Source organism: Dipodomys merriami, unplaced genomic scaffold, assembly GCF_024711535.1.
Source record: "Dipodomys merriami isolate MVZ:Mamm:240054 unplaced genomic scaffold, mDipMer1.0.p SCAF_12, whole genome shotgun sequence".
Taxonomy (NCBI): Eukaryota; Metazoa; Chordata; class Mammalia; order Rodentia; family Heteromyidae; genus Dipodomys; species Dipodomys merriami.
In genome coordinates, this window is record NW_027202493.1 from 5,546,643 (window position 1) to 5,571,491 (window position 24,849).

The 24,849-nt window shown below is 47.3% G+C and overlaps 1 protein-coding gene across 1 annotated transcript; it reads right to left on the reverse strand.

Moving 5' to 3' along the window:
• Positions 1-384: 384 nt before the first annotated feature.
• On the reverse strand, positions 385-23,315 carry Eif4ebp1 (eukaryotic translation initiation factor 4E binding protein 1). The gene is made up of 3 exons (XM_070016182.1): positions 23,101-23,315; positions 6,178-6,357; positions 385-1,351 (listed from the first exon to the last, which is right to left on the reverse strand). The coding sequence occupies exons 1-3, from the start codon at positions 23,243-23,245 to the stop codon at positions 1,320-1,322; spliced, it is 357 nt and encodes a 118-aa protein (XP_069872283.1). The 5' UTR covers positions 23,246-23,315; the 3' UTR covers positions 385-1,319.
• Positions 23,316-24,849: the final 1,534 nt, after the last annotated feature.

Consider the following 24,849-nt stretch of genomic DNA (forward strand, 5'->3'; position numbering starts at 1 on the left):
TCCTAGCTGTTCTTAACAGTCCTTAGGCAGGCAGGGGGCTCCAACTCAGCTGCTGAAAGTGAACAAGACTTGATCACTGAATGTCTGTTCCCTTACAGCAGTCTGACAAGTGCTATGTTCCCAGAGCTTATTCAAGTCTGCCTCAGCCACTCTTTCTTGGTCAAGGTTATCAATCCATAACACATTCTGCAATGAGAAACACCTGTTTGCTTCTCAGCAGCTATCTATTCAAGGCCCTTATGAATCTAGACCTTCTATGGCCACCTGTAAAAATCACCCCACCCACAAAAATTCTCCTTTCTTGGTTCCCCAAGACCTGCTGATCTTCAGAGCTCTGTGTACTTACCTCCTTCCATACTCAAAGTCCAGCTGCAAGATCACTCCAAGTTTCCCTTTGCATGGATTTAAAATTTGCACAAGCCACTCATTCCTAAGCAACCTTATAGAACCTGAATCTGTTTTTAAGCTTTTTTTTTTTATTTTAAAACAATTGGAGAATAAATCTTACATTTCAATGAAATCCTTAAGGCGGAGAGCTTGCTTCATCTTACCCCGCCTCATGTCAGCTCACAAAAAGGGATCACTCAATAAAGATCAGGGATATATGGACCGAAGAGACTCCCTACTAGCAATAACTAGCATTTCCCTTTCTCTCACTTGCAATGAGCTGGAAGCTAACTGTGTCACTCGACAGAGAGGTAGAATTTGCCACTGAAAAATAAGATGGAGAGTACCAGAGCTCAAGTCCCACATGTTGTCATTTTTCCTGAGCCAGCTGCAAATATGAGGATCAGTATGAGAACCAAATGAAATTAATGTAAACTACATTACAAGCACTGAACACATAGTGAGTAGCTGGTATCACTTGGAGTTGCAAAGAGCTCAGTCAGGGCCAAATACTTGGCCCTATAGTGAAGGTGGATTTTATTTCCTATCTTAGGGGAAAAAGTGGAGGGGAACTTTGCCAGGTACCCCAACCTAAGAAGGGGTACACCCAGAGGATGGGTCTGGAGAAGCCAGATGATCATTCAGAAGAGTTCCTCTCTGTCCAAGTCTTGGAAGATGGCTGCAGGGTGTATGCAAGAGTCAATCCCTTTGGGGTTGCAGCTCCTGCATCAATGGAGGCACAAGGAGGTACGTGCTGGTGTTCACAAGAGGAAAGGGGAGCGGGTGCCCTGAGTGAGAGAGTAGGGCTGGGTGACCAACACCACAACTGAATGCCCAGCAGGGTAACTTTCGTTAGGCCTGGCTGGTGTAACTCTTCTCCTGAGAAGGGACTGAGGGGCTCAGAAGCATCGCTCCATCTGATGGCTGGTCCCTTAAATGTCCATCTCAAACTGTGACTCTTCACCTGTGGAAAGAAGAGACAGAGGGTGGGTAAGCCAGAAGCAAATGAAGACACTCATGGCTTAAGAGTTTCTTCTTGCTCAATCTGTTCTCTCACAAGAAGAGGAGGAGCCAGACTTAGGCTACTAAGGAGAGCAAGAGTAGCTGGAACTAAGTTAGGAATCCTGGCTAGGACTCCTCAGGTTCCAGTCTAGAGCTTCCATGTCTAGCTATACACTTTCCCAATCTCAAAACAAAGAGCAGGCTGGGAATGTGGCTTAGTGGTAGAATGCTCGCCTAGCATGAATGAAGACCTGAGTTGGATTCCTCAATACTACATAAGCAGAAAAAGCTGGAAATGGTACTGTGGCTCAAGTGGTAGAGGGCTAGCCTTGAGCAAAAGAAGCTTAGGGACAATGCCCAGGCCCTGAATTCAAGCCCCAGGACTGGCAAAAAATAAAATACAAATGAATGTACAGAACTCAAGAGAAAAAGGTTGAAAAGGTGCAGCAATGAAGCCTACTGGACACTGATGAAAGTAAACTAAGCAACTTGTAGGTAGAGATGGGAGGGAGGGCCTGGGAGAGTGAAAGACTCTGTACATGTACTCATGTAACTCTTTACATCACCTTTAAACAATTAAATTAATTTTTTAAAAATACAGGAAGTAGGGCTGGGAAGGTGGCTCAGTGGTAGAGCACTTGCCTTGCATGCTCAAGGCCCTGGGTTCAATTCCTCAGCACCACATAAGTAAAAAGCCGGAAGTGGCACTGTGACGCAAGTGGTAGAGCACTAGCCTTGAGCTGAAGAGCTGAGGGACAGCGCCCAGGCCCAGAGTTCAGGCCCCACGACTAGAACCAAAAAATAAATAAATAAATAAATAAATACAGGAAGTAGTGCTGTGGTTCAAAGTGGTAGAGCACTAGCCTTGAGCTGAAGAGCGCAGGGACAGCGCCTAGGCCCAGAGTTAAAGCCCCACAACCACACACACACACAAAAAGTCATCTAAGTAACCACAAATGAATGGCTACTTTTATTTTTGTGTGTGTGTTGGTCCTGGGCTTTCCTGCCCAGATTGGCTTTGAACTGAGATCCTCAGATCTCAGCCTCCTGAGTAGCTAGGATTCCAGGGGTAAACCACTAGTGAGTAACCTGACTTTATTTTTCCTTTAACTTATTTTTTGTCTGTATTAGGGTTTGAAACTCAGGGCTTTGAGCCCTTGCTTAGCTTTCTTGCTCATGGCTAGAACTCTACCACAACATGCCTCCAGCCTAGCTTTTTGCTGGCTTTGTCTTTATTTGTGAGGGTTCTGGAGCTTGGACTCAAGAGTTCAATGTTTTCCCTTAGCTATTTTGTTCAAGGCTAGACCTCTACCTTTTGGCTTTTTTTTTGGTCTTGGGGCCTAGGCCTGGGCGCTGTCCCTCAGCTCTTTAGCTCAAGCTAGAGCTCTACCACTTGAGCCACAGTGTCACTTCCAGCTTTTTCTGCATTATGTGGTGCTGAGGAATCAAACCCAGGGCCTCATACATGCAAGGCAAGCACTCTACCACTGAGCCACCTTCCCAGCCCCCTATCTTTTCACTTATATAGCCTTTTGCTGGTAAATTGGAGATGAGTCTTTGTTAGCTTTGAACCTTGATACTCAGATCTCTGTCTCCATAGTAGCTAAGATTCCAGGTATAAGTCTCCAGTGCCTGATTTGCTTGTCTACTACCTTTTCCCCGCCCCCCCCCCCCATCATGCCCCCTGTCAGTGTTGGGGCTTGAACTCAGGGCCCCGGACACTCACTGTCCCTGAGCTTCTTTTGCTCAAAGCTAGCATTCTACCACTTGAGCCACTGCACCACTTCTGCCCTTTTCTTTTAATGTGGTACTGAGGAATTGAACCCAGGGCTCCATGAATGCTGGGCAAGCACTCTACCAAGAAGCCACATTCCCAGCACTGCTAGGTCTTTTCTTTTGGTCAGTCATGGGGCTTAAACTCTGGGCCTTGGTGCTGTCCTTGAGCATTTCACCTCACCTCAAAGCAAGTGCTCTACTACTTGAACCACAGCACCACTTCCAGTTTTCTGGTGGTTAATTGGAGATAAGAGTCTCAGGGAACTGGGTGCTGGTGGCTCATGCCTGTAATCCTAGCTACTCAGGAGGCTGAAATCTGAGGATCATGGTTCAAAGCAAGCCTGGGCAGGAAAGACCATGAGACTCCTATCTCCAATAAACCACAAGAAAACCGGAAGTAGTGCTGTATCTCAAGTGGTAAAGCGCTGGCCTTGAGCTGAAGAGCTGAGGGACAGCACCCAGGCCCAGAGTTCAAGCCCCCTGACCAACAACAACAACAAAAAAAGAGTCTCACGGATTTTCCTGCCTGGGCAGGCTTTGAACCATGATCCTTAGATTTCAGCCTCCTAAATAGCTAGGATTACAGGCATGAACCACCAGTGCCCAGCTCTGCTGGTTATTTTTTTAAGATTAAAGACTCATGGATTTTTGCCTGGGCTAGGTCTTGATTTTCCAAGTCTCAGCATCAGGATTATAGACATGTGACACAGGAGCCCAGCTATTCTTTTTTTTGTTGTTAATATAATTTTATTACTATTTTTTTGTTTATATCGTAGTGAGATATTGAACCCACAGCTTCATGCATGCTAGGTAAGCACTCTACCACTAAGCCACATTCCCCAGCCCTTCCCCACTCCCCCCCCCCCCCAGCCTCTCTGTGCTGAAGGCTAGTGCTTTACCACTTGAGCCATGGCGCCACTTCCTCTAGCTACTCTTTAAGTTTACTTTTTTTTTTTTTCAGGTAGGCTTTTGCTATGTAGCCCAAACTGGCCTGGAACTTGGATCCTCCTCCTTAATCCATCTAAGTGCTAGAATTACAAGCATGTGCCACCGTACCCAGCTAGCTCACTTGTGCCTATTTAAACCAACTCCAAACACAAAAATATAGGCCCTATTACTCATATATACAATTGCCCATGGAATAGCTTGACCTTGCAATAAATAAAGCAGTTAAACTGAATAATTCAGTCACTATTCTTTTTCCACTAACATTTCCAAGTAATTCATACTGTGGGAGTGGTTTTGTTGTTGTTGTTGTTGTTGTTTTTGCTTTTATTTTTATTTTTTTATTTTTTATTTTTTTGGGGGTCTGGTCGTGGGGCCTAAACTCTGGGCCTGGGCGCTGTCCCTCACCTCTTCAGCTCAAGGCTAGCGCTCTACCACTTGAGCCATAGCACCACTTCCGGCTTTTTTCTTTTTGCTTATGTGGTGCTGGGGAACGAACCAGGGCCTCAGGCATGCAAGGCAAGCACTCTACCACTGAGCCACCTTCCCAGCCCTTGTTTTTGCTTTTAAATGGGACTGTCTCAGTCATGGTCTACTGGGCAAGGATAGGTTCAAGGTTCTAGATAGTAAGATGCCCTGTTTGGGCCCTCAAATAGGGAAAAAACTCGTCTCTTCTTTGGTTATATGTACACAAGTATGAGTCCAAGGGTGGAACTCTTGTTTTTTGTTTTGTTTTCCCCTGTGCTGGTTATTGGGGCTTGAAATCAGGGCCATGTGATCTTGCTTAACTTTTATAGCTGAAAGCTGGCGCTTTATCACTTGAGTCACACCTCTACTTCTGGCTTTTTGCTGGTTAATTGGAGATAAGAACTTGTCTCGTGGGTTGTTCTCTGAGATCTCAGTCTCTTGAGTAGCTAGGATTACATGTGTGAGCCACTTATACCTAGCGGACCCTTGTTTTCTTATATCCAGTTAAACAAAATGAAAAGATATCTCACCTCCCACTCACCGTAGTCGAACAACTGTGTGGACAACCCTACTTTTGTTACAGGTCAAAGCAGCTCTAGAAACTGGGAGCAAAGAATGTGTAAATAGGGGTGACAGCCTTTAGGTAGTGGTGACTTGGCAGTTTCAGGTGTTGAGTAGCTCTATCCTCAAAGGCATCTTAGGTTTGAAGAAAAAACCAGAAGTAAGAGGCAGTGACTAAATGACTGTATCCTTGAGCAAATGTCAGGTGACCACACTAATCATCTGTCATATTGTTCTCTACAGGTACCTATATCCACCCGTCTACCAGGTCCTCTGAGCCTAGGAGACAAAGGCAACTGCTGTCTGTCTTGGGTTCTGGAGTTCCCAAAGTAATTATGAATCATGTCCTGCAGGGCCGGATGGGTGGATTCTGCTGCTGTCAGCACAGCAGGTGGAGCCCTAGGCCCCAGCTGCTTTCTGCCTGGGACTTCAGGGTGAAGGGTCAGTGGGTTCCATAGGATCAAAGTGCTTAGGCATTGTCCTCCCACTGAGGAGAGCTCAGAGGTTCTGGCTAGCCAGTCCATGCTACAAAGGGCATATTCACACTTGTTGCTACCAAGGTGACTGCTCTGAGTATCTGAGAATTGGGGATACTAGGAAGAACATAGCTGTGAAATGTCAAAGCCTCAGAGACAACAGGGCTCATTGTTTCTGCCCCTCTCCATAAATGATCCATTAAAGAACTCTCACTCACCAAGAAGTAACCGGATGTAGTTCTTATCTTATAAACATGTGATTTCCTAGAGGGCAAGTGCACCAGGCTTTTGAAAAATTGCCTCCTGCACAAGGGCGCTAATTATTTGGAGACAATTATACAGAGCCTGTTTATGAAAGTTTGTGATGCCACTGTCATTTTAGATAAGCACTAATTACATTGCCTGATGGTGCCAAATCAGCGTTCTGAGGGTTCTTGGGTTTGCTCCAGGGGCAGGCTGGCTATAGGAAGTAGGAGAGAGTCAGGCTCACCCCCTGCCTGAAATCCCCCAAAAGGACAGGCATTCCTCTTTCAAAGGACCAAGGCAGGGCCTGGCCACTCACCAGTCATCCGCTTTTCTTCTGGGCTGTTGGGCAGGTGGGTTTGGCTAGCTTCCACAGGTGGTTCGTCACTGGTAGGACTAGTGACCCCAGGAATGGTTGGCAGGTCCCTCGGGGGCGTTTTGGCCACAGGTGAGTTCCGACATTCCATCAGGAATTTGCGGTCATAGATGATCCTGGTTCCTAGAAAGGCACAGGGAGAACAGTAGTCACTGTGAGTTTCCTGCCTCGAGTTTTTCCAATTCTTAGAGCAGAAGTAGCAGGTTGTCTTAGACAATCTGAACCAAGAAGGATTGAGGCTTCTCTAGAGCCTGGCCACAGCAGGACTTGGCTGCCTGGTACCCCTTCACTTGGGGTGACTTCAGGGCTGGACTGGATGTCCAGGAAGGAAAAAGCAGGAAAGTCCTGAGACTCTTATCTCCAATTAACACACACACACACACACACACACACACACACACGCTCCTCAGTGGGCCAACCTTTTTCCTCTGCCTGGCTTAACACTTCTGGGTTTGCACATTGTGTTCCCTTTTTCTTTTCTTTTGATGCTAGTCTTGGAGCTTGATTTTAGGGTCTGGGTGCTGTCCTGGAGCTTTTTTGCTCAAGGCTGGTGCGCTACCACTTGAACCACAGCCCCATTTGGGGCTTTTTGGTGGTTAACTGGTGGTAAGAGTCTCACAAACCTTCCGGCCCCAGTTGGCTTTGACCATCAATCCTGAGCCTCCACTACCATTCCTGCCCTCTTCACTCTCCTTTCACAAGGAGTTTTCCCCTCCAGGGTGAAGACCAGTCCCACTAGATGATTCTCCTATCACTAACCCACAACCAGGACCTTCTATGTGTAGCTGCTTAAATACCACAAAAAGGAGCATTTCCTAAAGTAGAGGATGGTGGACCCCAAGGTCCTGGTGGAAGACAGCTGTTGCATGAGGTATTGGTAAATGAGAGTTTCCATGTTTTGCCATGGCCTCTAACGTAGGAGGAAGATACTGATTTAACATCTCCAAAGCATTTGCTGACTGCTCCCCTTCTCATGAGCAGGCCTAAGCCTCCAACAGGTAAAAGAATCTAGCTAGAATTTAAAAGCTGTCTGACATTGTATGTCTTTTTATAGTTGCCTTCTATATATGGCAAGTGATTTTAATTGATATCGTCATCTTCTTGATGTTATTATTTCCTTTTCAATATACAAAGTGATATATTTTATATTCTGTAAGTTCTATTTTACAATATCATGTATTACATAATATATAAATAAAGTATAATGCAAATTAAAATGAAAAAAAAGACTGGGGCTGGGAAGGTGGCTCAGTGGTAGAGTGCTTACCTTGTATGCATGAGGCCCTGGGTTCGATTCCTCAGCACCTCATAAGCAAAAAAAGCCAGAAGTGGCGCTGTGGCTCAAGTGGTAGAGTGCTAGCCTTGAGCAAAAGAGCTGAGGGGCAGTGCCCAGGCCCAGAGTTCAGGCCCCAGAACCAACAAATAAATAAATATAAGATGAAAAAGACCAAGATGATAAATATTAAAGCTAGTACAACTAGAATTCAAAGTATTATAAGATGTGGGGTGTGGTTGGAGCTCAGTAGCACACAATTTGCCTAGCATGCAGGAGAAACCCGAGTTCTGGTACCTGACCCCAGGCCCCTGCAGGTCCTTCTGGTGTCCTGGACAGAACAGAAATGCAACAACAGGGCTGGGAAGGTGGCTCAGTGGTAGAGCGCTTGCCTTGCATGCCTGAGGCCCTGGGTTCGATTCCTCAGCACCACATAAGCAAAAAGAAAAAAGCCGGAAGTGGCGCTGTGGCTCAAGTAGTAGAGCGCTACACTTGAGCTGAAGAGCTGAGGGACAGCACCCAGGCCCAGAGTTCAGGCCCCATAACCAGACCCCCCCCCAAAAAAGAAAGAAATGCAACAACAATGCTGAAGCCAATAGCCCTGCTCATTATCATCTCATGGGCTCTACACACAGCTCTGCATCTTAGGGGGGTGTGGCTTTTGTTTTGTGGTGCTGGGGATTGAACCCAAGACCTTATAGGCTAGAATTCTAACACTGAGTTACATTCGAGGCCCTCTGCAGAATTTTTTTTTGGGGGGGGGGTGGGGGGAGGTTGTCCCTTGGCTTTCTTTCTTTCTTCCTAAATTTCTTTTTCTTTGTATCGCCACAGCCCTGCTTCCAGTTTTCTAGTAGTTAATTGGAGATAAGAGTCTCTCAGATGTTCCTGCCTGGGTTGGCTTTGAACCATGATCCTCAGATCTCAGCCTCCTGAGTAACTAGGATTACAGGCATGAGCCACCAATGCCCAGCAACTATTGTTTCTTTAAAGGAACTTTGTTCTTTGGAGGACTATAAAAACAATGAAGAGAGGGAGATATAAAGATAAATAACTTGGTGCTCCTGTTGGACCTCTTATTCTCTCTTAGCTTTTTTACTGAAGGCTGGTCCTCCACCATTTGAGCCTCACCTCCACTTTGGCTCTTACTGCTGAATTGGGAGATTAGAGTCTCTTGGGTTTGATTGCCCCAGCTGGCTTCTTGATTCTCAGATCTCTGCCTCCTGAATAGCTAGGATTACAGACATGAGCCAACAGTGCCTGCTTTGAGCACTCTGAAAACAAAAATCGTTCATTTCAAGTACTAACCTTCCCGAAGGGAGGCCACCATCCCACTACTTGAGGCTTCTTCAGATGAGGAGTACGCTTACAGGCTCTCCTAGCACCCAGCTTAGCTCGGAGAAGCACTGAAAGAGATCCTACTTGACTTCTGTCTTTTCTCTTCTCTTTTTTTTCTTTTCTTTTTTTCCCCCCTCCAATATATTACTATGTAGCTCGAGTTGGCCTCAAACTGACAATCTTCCTGCCCCAGCAACCTGAGTGCTGGGATCAGACCTGGCATCCTACTTAGCTCTTTTTTTTTTTTTGGGTCCGGTTGTGGGGCCTGAACTCTGGGCCTGGGCGCTGTCCCTCAGCTCTTCAGCTCAAGGCTAGTGCTCTACCACTTGAGCCACAGTGCCACTTCCGGCTTTTTGCTTATGTGGTGCTGAGGAATCGAACCCAGGGCCTCATGCATGCAAGGCAAGCACTCTACCACTGGGCCACCTTCCCAGCCCCCCTACTTGGCTCTTGTAGGTAACATGTCTCTGCTTTCACTTGTACCTCTGACATCTTTAATCACCTCTGCAGCCTCAGCATGCTTCATGATAGACATTCATGCACTTTGGTGAGTCCATTTCTACTCATTGCTCTGGGACCTTGGAAAAAGCCAAAGATTCTTCATCTGTAGGAAACTGTCTTTGGTTTGTTTGTATTTTGGAGCGCTCCATTCCCCCCATCCCTGGACCTTAGTTTTTCTTGTTCAGGGTTCGTGTGCTCTACCACTTGAGCCACAGTTCCACTTACAGCTTTTTTGGTGGTAAATCGGAGATAAGAGTCTTAATGAATTTGTCTGCCAGAATAATTTCAAACCTTAATCCTCCCACCTCAGCCTCCTGAGTACTCAGAATCAAAGTTGTAAACCACAGGTGTCCAACTCAGATATTATTTTTAAGTTGTGATAAAATACCTGTAACATAAAATTTACTGCCTTCACTGTTGTGAAGTAAGCAGTTCAGTAGTGTTAAGTACAGTCATATTGCAGTGCCATCAGTTGTAGCATTATCTTCAGAACTTTTGTGTCTTGCAAAACTGTTTACTCATTAAACAATAGCTCCCATTCTCACTTCCTCTAAGTGTTGGAAGTCACTTTTTACTTTCTATCTCACTGAAGCCAACAACTCTGGGTATCTTATGTGAGACCATACATTTGTTGTTTTTTGTGAGTGGCTCATTTCACTTCGCCTCGTGTTCTAAAGTTCATCTATGTTATAAGTAGCAAGACTTACTTCTTTAAGTCTTAAGATTCCAATATATATACCATATTTTCCCTACCATTCCATCCACCGATGGACATCTGGGTTTATTCCACAACTTGACATACTGTGCTGCTTCCTCACAGTACCACCCATATGAGGAACAAGTTACGAGTCAAAGCAGGGGCCAATCAGAGGGGCAATAAGCAACCTGGACTGGGGAGGGAGGGCAGCCTCCATTTTTTCCACGCCCACAGAAACCAAGAGCCAGCATGAACTTAGGTATATCTATCTAGTAGCAGGGTCCTCTGTGTGTGTGTGTGTGTGTGTGTGTGTGTGTGTGTGTGTATGCACACACATGCGCGCATGCATGCACAGGTGAACACACTGGTCCTAGGGCTTGAACTCAGGGCCTGGACACTGTCCCTGAGCTTTATTGCTCAAGGCTAGTGCCCTACCACTTGAGCCACAGCTCCACTGGTGGTTAACTGGAGAGAATTGTCTCATAAACTTACCTGACCCATCTGGCTTTGAACCACAATCCTAAGATCTCAGCCTCCTGGGTAGCTAGGATTACAGGTATGAACCACTGGTTTCTACCTATCCTTTGGGACTTTAGCTACAGATGTGCTCTAGATACAGGGACAATTCCTTTTGTTAAGGCATATTTGTGCTGGTGACCATTTGCTTGAATGCATAAATCAATCCAGACAGTCCTCCAGGGCACTAGGTTCATTCAAGTTTGAATGAGCTTTTATACAACATCAGCCATAGCCATCTATTTTTAAAATCTCATTGTTGGCAGGCACTTATATGCAAATATGGAGGTAGACGTTCTGGGCTAAACCAGGGTTCACCACATACTAGTCCCTCAACTCAAGTTCTAGTTTCATTCTCTACTATAAAAAGACATTAAGGACTGGGAATGTAGCTTAGTGGTAGAGTGCTTGCCTAGCATTCATGAAGCCCTGAGTTCAATTTCTCAGTAATACATAAACAGAAAAAGTCAGAAGTGGTGCTGTGGCTCAAGTGATAGAGTGCTAGCCTTAAGCAAACATGTCAGGGACAGTGCTCAGGCCCTGAGTTCAAGCCCCAGGACTGGCAAAAAAAAAAAAGGCATCAAAATTAAAACAAGCATCAAGGTTCTTTGCAGGTTGGGAGTGTATGCAGTTCGGTGGTAGGGTGCTTACCTTGTGTGCAACAAAGCCCTAGGTCTGATCCCCAAAACAGGAAAAAATAAATTTAAAAAGGTTTTGTTTTTGAGAGGTGGGAGGGGCAACAGCGGTAAGCTGGGCACCAGTGGCTCAGGTCTGTATGCCTAGCTATTCAGGAAGCTGAAATCTGAGAGTCATGGTTGAAAGCCAGACTGGGCAAGAAAGTCCATGAGATTCTTATCTCCAATAAACTATCAAAAAAAGCCAGAAGTAGAGCTGTGGCTCAAGTGGTATAGAGCTCTAGCCTTAAGCAAAAGAAGCTCAAGGACAGCACCCAGGCCCTGCATTCAGGCCCTAGGACTACAGAAAAGTCACAAGTCTGAACAGGAAGCTTCTTGGAGGCCACAGAGCACAAATAAATGTACTGCAGGGGCAAACATTTGGATTTTCACATGTGCTACATAGAGCAATCACAATCATCACCCATTAGCACTGTGTGATTGTGCTCACAGCCTGACTACAGCCCCACCCCACTGCTAATAACTTGAACTTGCAGGTGAGTACACCCAGTGTCAGAAGTCCCCTCACTGGCATCCAGAGGCCACCCAGGCTGCCTTGATGCCAATCTTAAACATTATCCACTGTTTAAAACCAGCAAGAAATGGGCAAGAGCTGTGGCCCCAGGAATGAGCACTTACCTATATACCTGAGGGCTATGGTTCCACCCCTAGCACTATAAAACAAATAAGCACAAGTAGCAATACAGACTGGGATTCCACTGCTCAGCTGAGAACATTAAAGCAGGCTTCAGACTTTGAGCTGCATCCAGGACAGAATGTTCTCATGGAGAGACCCCTGCTGTTGCCCTTCCCCCTGCAGTGTCCACATTCAGCTGCTGGATGTGACTCTGGAAGTGGAGCCAACTTGGCCCCTCACTTTCCCCTGGGCCGCCCCTGGCAGGAGCATGCTTCCTCAGTACAAGGCAGCAGGCTTAGCAAGAGACAAGGATGGAATTCCTAGAACTGCTGATCCCATTCCAGGGAAAGGGGGAACATTTCACCACAGGGTGGGGTGGCTTGAATGCTAGTGCTCAGAAGGCAGTAGTCTGTGTGCTAAATAAATACTCTGGATGAATTTAAATCCAGTTCTGAGCAGTGTCTTTCTGTAGGTCTGTGCCTCTTCCCCTCATTCCATTGGACCAGAACTGCATATGGTCACCTTTTTGTTGGGCAATCTTTCTTTGTGTATGTGCTTGAACTTTCACTTGTTTTTTTTTTCACTCAAGGCTAGTGCCCTACCACTTGAGCCACAGCTCCACTCTGGATTTTTGCTATTTAACTGAAGGTAACTGAAGATAAAGTCTGGTGGACTTTTCTGCCCAGGCTGGCTTTGAACCAAGATCCTCGGATCTCAGCCTCCTGAATACCTAGGATTATAGATGTGAGCCTCCAGCATTGGGCTAGGCAGTCTTTTTCAAGAAGAACAGACTGGCAAAGGAGTAAATTTTGGTGAGGGAAGTAGAGCCGCCCAACCCAAGATGTTTCTTCATTTCTGGCCCAATGAGCCTAGCAAAGAGAACCAAGATCCTGACATTTCTCAGGGCTAGGAATCTTATATAACTACTAGATAACCAAATGGGGGTGACCAGTCAGGGCTTGTTGCTCCCTTAGTGTCCTGACATGTGAAGGAACAGGTGAGTTTATTTGAAAATTAAGCAGAAAAGACAAGGTTTTTACAGAGACTTTCAGAAGAAAATAGCTAATTCTTCCAGTGGTTGCCAAGTGCTTCTCCCTCTCTCATCTCTCCTCAAACACTTCAAAGTGCACCTGTGCACAGTGTGGCAAAGGTACTCCGAAATTCATCTCACCTTATAAGCAGCATTTGAGTACCCCCTTGGGTATGGGGACTGATTGGGTTGTGGGCTGATTTGCACCCCCCCCCAAACTCATTTGTTAAAAGCCCAACCTCTAGTACCAGAATATGACTATATTTGGAGGTAAGCTCCAATTAAGGCCCAAGGGGTGGCACTGACCCAATCTCACTGGTGTCCTTAGGAGAAGAGGAAATGTAGACACACACACAAATGTAGGCTGAGATTTGGGGATCACAGTTCAAAGCCAGCCCAGAAAGAAAAGCACATGAGACTCTTATCTCCAATTAACCACCAAAAAGTGGAAGTGGAGGTGTGGCTCAAGTGGTACAGCACCAGCCTTGAGTGGAAAAAGTCAAGACAGACAGTGAAAGCTTGAATTCAAGCCCAAATACTCACATACAGAAAGGGGAGAGGAGGAGAAGGGAGGAAACAGGAGAGGAGAGGAAGGGAAAGGAAGGGAGAGAAGAGAAGAGAAAAAAGAAAAGCCAGCCACCAAGTCTAGAGTATGTTGTTAGGGTAGTTGCAGCAAACTAACATAGGCCAACTAGAGTTCCCATTTTACTCCAAAGAACATAACAGCCAGGCACACATGCCTGTAATCCTAACCTGCTGGACACCAAGTCTAACTTGGACTACACAAGGAGACCCTGCCTCTAAAAAACAAAGCAACAAAAGAAAACACATTTACACACACACACACACACACACACACACACACACAATTACATCTTTTTCTTTTGCCAGAGATTGAACCTGGAGCCTGATATATGCTAATCATACTGATATATGCTAATCATTCCACTGGGCTGCAATTTTGGCCACCAGTGCCTTTTATTTCTCTTTAAGGCAGAAGGCCTGGTTTTTAACCTCCACACAGTAAATGCTTCCAAGCCAAAGCTCTGAACCAACTGCAGTCTGGTATTCTCACTCCTATCCTCTTTTGGACTGCTGGGTGCAGAAACTTGACTCCTGCCAATTATTAGTGTCCAGAGAATCCAGGACATTCAATAGATGTGCAGGGTAGGAAACCAAGTGTGGGCTGTCTGTTCTTGAGGCCTGGCCAGCAGGACACTAGGAAGAGACAGGCGAGGTGGGGGGAGTGAGAGACGGCATGATACAATACAATGTACTGCCCAGTGAGTGGCTCTGGCCTTGTGCCTATCTATATGGTTTGCTATGTCATACTGGACACAGGCCTTGAACATGAGGCACGGGGCTTATGACTCAATGTTTTCAGGAAGGTTGTCACTATTCTTGAAGCAACAACTGATTCAGAGTCTTGTGATTCTGGATTCTATACGTGGCTGGTTCTACTGGCTACATATCAGCACTAACAACAAATTCCCTCTAAGGACTAGTCTTTGATGTTTTATACTTCTAATACCATGCACTCCATAACTCTTATTCCTGTTTTCCATATGGTTCCTCTCATTCAATGCAGTTGCCTTTCCTCTTCTGTTCTTTTTCTTTTTTTCTTTTGTCAGTCGCGGGGCTCGAACTCTGGGTCTGGGTGCTGACCCTCAGCTCTTCAGCTCAAGGCTAGCACTCTACCACTTTATGTGGTGCTGAGGAATCAAACCCAGGGCCTCATGCATGCGAGGTAAGCACTTTACCACTAAGCCACCTTTCCAGCCCCCTTCTTTTTTTTGGGGGGGGGGCAAGGGGGTCCGGTCGTGGGGCCTGAACTCTGGGCCTGGGCGCCATCCCTCAGCTCTTCAGCTCAAGGCTAGCACTCTACCACTTGAGCCACAGCGCCACTTCTGGCTTTTTTCTTTTTGCTTATGTGGTGCTGAGAAATCAAACCCAGGGCCTCAGGTATGCAAGGCAAGCGCTCTACCACTGAGCCACCTTCCCAGCCCCCAGCCCCCTTCTATTCCTTTTTTAAAAATGCCAGTCCTAGGGAATGAATTCAAAGTCTGGGTGCTATCCCTGAGCTTTTTGGCTCAACGCTAGCGCTAATCTACCATTTGTGCCACACCAGATTTGTATGTGTGTTTAATTGGAGATAAGAGTTTCATGGACTTTCCTGCCTGGCAGGTTTCGAACTGTGATCCTCGAACAGATCTCAGCCTCCTGAGTAGCTAGGATTACAGGTGGCAACCAGTGCCCAGATCACTCTCCTCTTCTTGAAACAGAGTTGCTTCTCATGCTTGCTCTGGATAGTAAAATACTTTGTAAGTGAAGCTATGGAACATCTAAGCCTGGGCTTTAACTGGCCTTTGGAAACTGCTGTATTGGTGAACTCATAGCTAGCCTTAAAGATTTAAGCCAAAGAGAAGAGAGGGAGCTTGCAATCTACCAATATGATCAGAAATGCTCCAGACTTGTAGGTAGGGCCATCTTGGACTTGGACCTCCCAGCCCAGAGGATGTTAGCTGCTGATTGTATGAGACCAGGTGAGTCAGTTTAGTAAAGATCAGCAAAGAATGCCCAAAGAATGCCCATATCAAAGCCAAACAGAAGTAAAAAAAAAAAAAAATTGTCGTTTATGTTACCAAGTTGGGAATGGCTTGTTATATAGCAATAGCTACCTGATACAGTCATTTCCATCAATATCAATGTTCTCTGGATTGATGGGAAGGTAGGATCCTTTGGCTTTCTCAATGAGCTTCCATGGGCATAAATATTAGATTACAAGGCAGCATTGTTGCTTGGGTCCCTTGTGCACCAGAACGCAGTTGGCAGAAATTCTCTACCCTTGCCTACTCAGCAAACACAAAAATAAGAAGTATAGGGGGCTGAGAATGTGGCTTAGTGGTAGAGTGCTTGCCTCGCATGCATGAAGCTCTGGGCTCGATTCTGAGTACCACAAAACCAGAAAAAGCCAGAAGTAGCTCTGTGGCTCAAGTGATAGAGTGCTAGCCTTGAGCAAAGAAGCTTAGGGGCAGTGCCCAGGCTCTGAGTTCAAGTTCCAGGACTGGAAAAAAGAAAAAGAAAAAAATCATAATGGAGGAAGACCAGGCTATCCCTTTGTCATTTGAACAAATTTTTTGTACAAACAAAAAATTTGGGGGGGTTGGTTGTAGGGCTTGAATTCTGGGCCTAGGTGCTGTCCCTCAGTTCTTCAGCTCAAGGCAAGGGTTCTACCACTTGAGCCACAGCGCCACTTCTGGTTTTCTGGTGGTTAATTGGAGATAAGAGTCTCATGAACTTTCCTGCCTGGGCTGGCTTTGAACTGTGATCCTCAGATCTCAGCCTCCTGAGTAGCTAGGATTACAGGCATGAACCACTAGTGCCCAGCCAAATAAACCTTTTCTTTAAAAGCTATTACCTCCAGAGACAATCCTTTAAAAATACATACATATATACACCACATATATATATATATATATATATATATATATTGCTCCTTTTTCTTAATCCATTTTCTGTAACATTAAATAAAAGGCTCAAATGAGAAAATATTTTACTACTTTTATGCCAATAGATGAATATATTACTATTCTTTTTTTTGGTAGTGGGGCCTGAACTCTGGGCCTGGGCATTGTCCCTCAGCTCTTCAGCTCAAGGCTAGTGTTCTACCACTTGAGCCACAGAACCACTTCCAGCTTGTTTTTGCTTATGTGGTGCTGAGGAATCGAACCCAAGGCCTCATGCATGCAAGGCAAGCACTCTATCTCTGAGCCACCTTCCCAGCCCTATAGTTCTATTCTGTCTTCAAACTTCCAACAAATTTGGTAATGAATTTTTTTTTTTTTTTTTTTTTGCCAGTCCTAGGTCTTGAACTCAGGGCCTATTCATTGTCCTTGAGCTTCTTTTGCTCAAGGCTAGTAGCCTACATTTGAGCCACAGGGCCACTTCCGGCTTTTTTGTTTATATGTTGCTGAGGAATTGAACCCTGGGCTTCATGCATGCTAGGCAAGCACTTTACCACTAAGTCACATTCCAGTCCCAAGGAAATTTTTTGTTTTGTTTTGTTTTGGTTTTTGGTCTGGTAGTGGGGTCTGAACTCTGGGCCTGGGCGCTGTCCCTCAGCTCTTCAGCTCAAGGCTAGTGCTCTACCACTTGAGCCACAGCGCCACTTCTGGCTTTTTTCTTTTTGCTTATATGGTACTGAGAAATCGAACCCAGGGCCTCAGGCATGCAAGGCAAGCGCTCTACCACTGAGCCACCTTCCCAGCCCCCCAAGGAAACTTTTTTTAAAACTTTTTAAAAACTTTTTTTAAAAAATCAAACTCTGACTTGCCTTGGGGACTACTGAAAAAGAGGTGTGTGTGTGGGGGAACAAAAAAAAAACATGCAAACCTCTAAAGGCTATTAAAATCTGTCTATGCAGCATAATTAGACTGTGAACTCATTAGGGTGACCATGCACAGAGTGAAAAGTTCTCACTTTTTCAAACAAGTCCTATGGTTCTGGGTTTGACCCCCAGCATAAAAAAAATAAACACACACAAAACAAGAACAAGGGCTGGGAAGGTGGCTCAGTGGTAGAGTGCTTGCCTTGCATGCCTGAGGCCCTGGGTTCGATTCCTCAGCACCACATAAGCAAAAAAAAAAAAAAGCCGGAAGTGGCGCTGTGGCTCAAGTGGTAGAGCACTAGCCTTGAGCTGAAGAGCTGAGGGACAGTGCCCAGGCCCAGAGTTCAGGCCCCACAACAGGACCCAAAAGAAAAAACAAGAACAAGCAAGTCCAATGGGCTATATCCTAAGTACAGGGAGTTGTCTATCTAATAATTTCATGCTACAGATAAATACACTTTTTTTTCCAAGTCCTGGGGCTTGGACTCAGGACTTGGGTGCTATCCCTGAGCTGCTGCTGCTTCTTTTTTTTTTTTTGTCGTTCGTGGGGCCTGAACTCTGGGCCTGGGCACTGTCCCTCAGTTCTTCAGCTTTAGGCTAACGCTCTACCACTTGAGCCACAGCACCACTTCCAGATTTTTCTGCTTATGTGGTGCTGAGGAATTGAACCCAGGGCCTCATGCATACAAGGCAAGCACTCTACCACTGAGCCACCTTCCCAACCCCAGCTTTTTTTCTTTTGCTCAAGGTTAGCACTTGAGCCATAGCACCACTTCTAGCTTCTGTTTATGTGGTACTGAGGAACTGAACCCAGGGTTTCATGCATGCTGGGTAAGTACTCTACCACTAAGCTACCTTCCTATCCCCATAAATACACTCCTGATGTTTATAATCTTCATATTCTAGCTTTATTGAGGGATAACTGACAACATGGCATAGATTCAAGCTGAGCATGATGGTACTTGCCTGTAACCCTAGCCTTTGGGAGATTGAGGTTATAGGATTTAGAGTTTGAAGCCAGTCTGGGCTACATAGTAAGACCTTGCTGGGAGCAGGGGAGGGGAGCAGCATATATTCAAAGTGTACATGTTTTAATGTCACACTGTAAACACTGTTATATGATTATCTGTATCTATTGATATAAAGTACCAAAGTACTGTATATATGACTGACTGGACCAGCATATTAATTATGGCAATCATCACCATACTAGTTACATGTGTATAAGTGAGGATTTTGCCAAGGTTTACTTTCCTGAGCTACTGCACTACTAGTAACTGTACTCACCGTGCTGAACACTAGATGTCCAGAAGTTATTGTTTTTGTGTGTGTGTGCCTGGACAGGGCATTGAACTCAGGGTCTGGGTTCTATCCCTAGCTTTTTCCCTCAAGGCTGTCTCTCTAACCACTCGAACCATACCTCTTCTTCTGCTCTTTGGTGGTTAGAGATAAGTCTCAAGGACTTTCCTGAAGTGGCTGGGTTTCAAACCAAGGTGCTTAGATCTCTGCTTCCTCAGTAGCTAGGATTACAGGTGTGAGCTACAGACGACCAGTGAATGTATTCATCTTTTAACTGAATATTTATATCCTGTAGCCAACATCTCTATTTCCCTTACCCCAACAATGAGCAAGCTTTTCTCTTTCTAGTGCTGGAGGTTGAACCCAGGGTTCATCCCAGGCTAGGCTAAAGATCTGTCACTGAAATCCCAGCCCACCAGAGTACTCTTGAAGTATGGCCTCCAGGACATCAATATGACCTCAATATGACAAATGCTTTAAAAACAAAAAGCCACTGGCTCACACCTGTAATCCTAGCAACTCTGGAGGCTGAGGTCTGAGGATCGTAGTTCAAAGCCAGCCCAGGAAAGGAAAGTCCCTGAGACTCTTATGTCCAATTACCGCCAGAAAACTGAAAGTAGAGCTGTGGCTCAATTGGTAAAGTGCTTGCCTTGGGCTGAAGAGCCAGGGACAGTGTCCAGGCCCAGAGTTCAAGCCCCATGACTGACCACACACACACACACACACACACACACACACACACACACACACACACACACACACACACACACACACACACACACACACACACACACACACACACACACACACACACACACACACACACACACACCAACCAACCCTCCCCCCCAAAAAAGAAGGCTTGGGCATTAGAGTTTGAGGTGCCTCCCCCCAGTTGGATCATTCTGAAATGGGGAACATTATACAAAATGTTCTAAACATTTTACAAGGAAGCTCAGGTCAATGTGAGACAGGAACCATCCTGCTTCCCTCACTGTTTCAATGTCCACGCTCTTTTAACCTGTTCGTATTCTAAGCAATAACTTCTCTCCTGTGCGACTGAGGCCTCAGATCCTGTGCTCTGGTCTCAGTGTCCAGCCTACCTCTCCCTCTTCCTTATCCTGCCGGTTCCAGACTTGGCAGCTGCTCCAAGTCAGCTTCCTGGGCATAGACCTTTGTTTGTCTAACAAAACAGGGTGCCATTAACACCTGTAGCCCTACCTGCTTACCTCACATTAAACTCACCCAGATACAGGTCCTTAGGTATGACCAACACCCAAGCAAGCCCGGTAGACTTGCGAGTCAAACATCTAACCTGGAGCTGGGATTATGAAGGTTAACAGAGGAGGCAGAAGATTGGCTTCTGATCAATTCATGTTAAAGTCCTGTGGTTTGGAGATTGAAATATACATGCAAACAACAAAATAAATTCTATTGCAGCCATGTCTGGGAACAAAATAAAAAAACAAAAACAAACAACAAGCAGAGCACTGGTGGCTCATGCTTATCATCTCAGGCACTCAGAAAGCTGATATCTGAGGATCATGGTTTAAACCAGCTCAGGAAGGAAAGTCTGTAAGACTCTTACCTCCAATTAACCACCACCACCAAAAAACAAAAGCGGGGGGAGTAGAAGTGTGACTCAAGTGGTAAACTGCCAGCATAGAGGAAAAATGTTCAGGAGCAGCACATACACACAATCAAATAGGCATACAAATTACTGCTTCTCCCTGGGTTCGATTCCTCAGCACCACATAAGCAAAAAGAAAAAAAAAAAACAGAAGTGGCGCTGTGGCTCAAGTGGTAGAGCGCTAGCCTTGAGCTGAAGAGCTGAAGGACAGTGCCCAGGCCCAGAGTTCAGGCCCCACGACCGGACCCAAAAAAACCAAAAAAAACAAATTACTGCTTCTCTGCAGCTAGGTGTACCTGGCCATTCCAGGCTGGAGTGATTTTGCAATGTTTTTTTAGGAGGTGACAGCCTCACAAGTAAGCTATGCAGACTTTTTTACTTGGATAGAATCACCACTTTTGCCACACTCCTGAGGTCTGCAAGTGTGAAAGAACTCATGGAAAATAACTAGAATTCCTGGGAGTTAAGAATGTGGTAGAAGCCAGCCCCGGTGGCTCATGCCTGTAATCCTAGCTCCTCAGGAGGCTGAGATCTGAGGATCGAGGTTCAAAGCCAGCCCAGGCAGGAAAGACTGTGAGACTCCTATCTCCAATAAACCACTAGAAAACCGGAAGTGGCACTGTAACTCAAGTGGTAGAGCGCTCACCTTGAGCTGAAGAGCTGAGGGATAGCTCGCAGGCCCTAGAGTTCAAGCCCCAGGACTGACCAAAAAAAAAAAAAAAAAAAAAGTGGTAGACAGAACTATCCAAAAAGTACATTAGGTTCCAGTCAAACTCAAAAAATCAAAATCTACATTTAAATAGGGTGGAGGGAACTGGATTAGATATAGAGGGTGTGAATGTGATCAAAGTACACCATATGCAGGTATGGAAAGTAGCTCAATGTCCGGGCACTGGTGGCTCACACCTGTAATCCTAGCTACTCAGGAGGCTGAGATCTGAGGATCGAGGTTCAAAGCCAGCCCGGGCAGGAGAGACCGTGAGACTCCTATCTCCAATAAACCACCAGAAAACCGGAAGTGGTGCTGTAGCTCAAGTGGTAGAGCGCTTGCCTTGAGCTGAAGAGCTGAGGGACAGCACCCAGGCCCAGAGTTCAAGCCCCATGACCAACCAAAAAAAAAAAAAAAAAAAGGAAAGTATCTCAATGACACACTAGTGTACAATTAGTAAACGTGCTAATAATAACAAACACCTAAACATACTGAAAACTGGCCAGTGTGAGACCCCTTCTCAGTAAGTCAGGCTTCTCTCCCCTCATAAGGATAGGTGAGATGGGATATGGTGAAAAATTCCAGGACTGGGTGGAGCCAAATGAAGCCCACTGATATCTACCAGTTATATATGAATTGTGTGCTCCACCAAGCTCCTTGGCACTGCTAGCTCTCCTCCCAGATCCCTCAAAACCAAATGTTACACTCTGGGTATAAGCCTAGTTCCCTCCTAAAAGCCTTCCAAGGGAAGAGTTTCTTATTAGGGTCTGCCAAGCACTCATTTCCAGTCCAAAGTGCAAAAGTGGATCAGAATTCTCTACAAAACGATACCTGTCTATTGCCACATCCGACCAACCCCTCTATCCCCATCCAGTAACCAAGGAGACAAAATAGGGGTACCAAAGCCTTCAGACCAGCTTCGGAACGCACCTCAGAGATTCACAGTTTCACTAAGAACTCCAATAATGACAGGAAAAGTTCTGCTAAAGCCATCTGGATGAGACACAGGGAGAGGCACAACTCCAAAAGGCGAAGATGGGGAAAATACTTCACGTCGTGGGAGTGCAGAGTGCTGGGACCATGCCCTTGGATCATTTCTAATAAAAAGTGCCCAATTTCCCCGATCTACCTTGTTCAATCTGGGAAAACAATGCACAAGAGACATGCGGTCAAGCACAGTGCTCTGTACATTTTGAGAGACAGGCCAGGACAACAGAGATCTCAGGACCTGGGATCTGGCTGCGCTGGCAGGTGGTGGGACTCCTGCCTGAGAAAATAAAGCATGTGGCTTGGCCTCGGGGCGGGAGCCTGCGCCTGGGCCCTCATCCCTCGCCACCCAACAGAGCGCAGACGTGGGAAGCCGCTAAGGGGAGGATACCGGGGAGGGGAGAAGGGAGAAGAGGGTGGGGCAAGGCGGGGATGGGAGGGGGATCGGGGAGCCAGGGAGATTTCATCACGCAAACGGGCGGGTAGTTTCATCAGCGCCTGAGCGCTGGGGCTCCGGGGCTGGGAAGGAATGCCTGGCTCCCGGAGGCAGCCCCGATCAGCTTCCTCTTCCTCCTCCACTCCCAGGGCGGGCACTCGGAGTGCTCCCCCAGCCCCCCGGCGGAGAACGTGTTTTTCTGCACGCCCCACTCCGGGAAATGGGCACCACACCACGGGTGCCCGGGGCGCACCGCTGGGGCAGGGAGAACCCTCGGTCTCGAACACCTGGCTTAGGCGAACTTGTTGAAAGCAAAACTAGAGGTGCTTCTCTTGCTCCGCAAGAGACATTTTTTTTTATTCCAACGGAGAGTGCCCGCTGTTGCAGGCCACGCCTTCCCTTGATGGCTGGGGCACCCGGATCCCCCGACCCCTCCCCCCTTCAGAGCTGCCCTGAGCGCTGGCCAGGGCCGGCAGCCTGGGCACGCGGCGGTCCTGGGAGGGCGCACGTCCGTGTGCGCGGAGAGGCTGCTTCTCCCAGAACGAGGAACATTAATGGGACAGTTTTGCAGCCCGGCCCCGAACGACGCTCCCGGACACCCAGAAGGCAGGCAAAGGGGACGGCCACCTCCGCGCCCCTCGCTGCCTGTGACACCCACAAGCCGGAGTTCCGTCCAGCCCTCCGCGCGCCTCCCGATCGCCCCCCGCCCCGGCCGCCCCCGGAGCCCGCACGCGGTCCCCGGAGCCCGCGCCTACCTCCCGGGGTGGTGCTGAAGAGTGTGCCACCGGGGGTGGTGCTGTAGTCCCCGGGCGGCAGCTGCACGCCGTCGCCGAGGACCACCCGGCGGGTGGCGGGGATGGCCCGGCTCGGGGTCTGGCTGCAGCTGCTACCCCCGGACATGTCTCCTGCGCGAGGCCCGGCGATCCGCCTGCGGCCCGCCCGCGCCTCCTCCGAACGGGGTCCCGCAGCGGCCGCCCCCGGCCCGCCTCTTCCGCCTCGCTCCACGCCCCCTGGGACGTGTAGTCCGCGCCGCCCCGCGGAGCCGCGCGCCCCGCGCACGTGTCTTCCTCCTGGTCGCGGGGAGGCCCGGGCCCGCGCCCACGATCCCCGCGACGCCCCGCGGGCCAGCCCTCCCGCATTTGGCCGGTCCGGGTGAGGCGGGTGTGGAGCCAGACTGGGTTTGTCTCCCGTAGTTGGAGGCGGTGTCTCCGCGCAGCGCCGGGACCCCCGCAGACCCGGCCGGCTCGCTGGAAGGAACGCCTGGCCGCAAGGGACCCCCCAGTCCCCGCCGGGCCCAGCCGCGGTTCCCCGGAGGGGAAACTTGGCCTTGTCAGCATTCCGAGGAGCAAAGCGTTACCGGAGTGTGAGAGGAGTGGGGAACAAACTGATCCGCTGCATCCTAGGAGCAGAATTAGAGCTGAGCTGAGCTTGAAGCCCTGAGCGGCCTCAGCAGAGCTTGGACTAGGGAGAATAAAAGTTGATCAGACAAGTTTCCCAATGGCCTTGGAAGAGATCCAATGTCCAGCATTTTTCCTAATGTGCATTCCATGCATGCATGCATGACTCAGGAGATCCCTAGGTGGAGATAACGCAGAGGATTGGCTTTTTATTTCATTTTGTCGGTTTGGGGGCTTGTCTGGGCTAACACTCTATCCTCTGTGCCAGAATTCCATTTCTGGTCTTGTGGTTTGTTAGAGATAAGAGTTTCATGGACTTTTCCTGTTCTATCTGGCTTCAAATTGTGATCCTCAGATCTCAGCCTCCTTAGTAGCTAGAACATAAACAATCACAGCTGCCCAGCTAACAACTGCCAATTCTTGATGCATTAGAAAAATTTATTTTCTTTAGAAACCTTCCAGTCCCCTTTCTGCCATGGTGTCACAGGACTGTAATCCTAGCACTAGAGAAGTTAAGGCAAAAGATAGGAACCAAAGCCAGCCTGGGCTAGTGAGTTCCAGGCCAGCCTAGATTATACAGCTGGCCACTGTCTCAAAAATACAAAAGCAAAGCCAGTCACCAGTGGCACAGACCTGTAATCCTAGCTATTCAGGAGGCTAGGCTTGAACCTCAAGGTTAGTCATTTATTTATATTTGTTGGCGGTCTAGGGGCTTGAACTCAGGGCCTGGACACTGTCCCTGAGCTCTTTGGCTCAAAGCTAGCTCTCCATTGCTTTGAGCCACAGTTCCACTTCTGGTTTTCTGGTTATTAATTGGAAATAGGAGTTTCAGGGACTTTCCTGTCCAGGCTGCCTTTGAACTGCAATCTTTAGATCTCAGCCTCCTGAGTAGCTAGGATTACATATACGCGCCTCCAGCACCTGGCTTCAAACCTCAAGGTTTGAGGCACAGCTGGGACAAAAAGTTCACAAGAGGAAAAAAGAAGAAAGCAAGCTAGGCACAGTGGCAAGCTCCAGGTATCCTAGTTATGCAGCAAAGAGTAGGATCGCAGTCCAGGCTGGCCTGGAAAAAATAACCAAATCAAAAGCATTGGGCATGTAGCTCAA

Bases quoted from the DNA above. Each gene is read 5' to 3' on its own strand.
- Eif4ebp1 (XM_070016182.1), bottom strand. From the start codon at position 23,245: ATGTCCGGGGGTAGCAGCTGCAGCCAGACCCCGAGCCGGGCCATCCCC. The intron at 6,358-23,100 runs GTAGGCGCGGGC...GTGCCTTTCTAG, and splicing joins CTTCAGCACCACCCCGGGAG to GAACCAGGATCATCTATGAC. The intron at 1,352-6,177 runs GTGAGTGGCCAG...TTCTTTCCACAG, and splicing joins AGAAGAAAAGCGGATGACTG to GTGAAGAGTCACAGTTTGAG.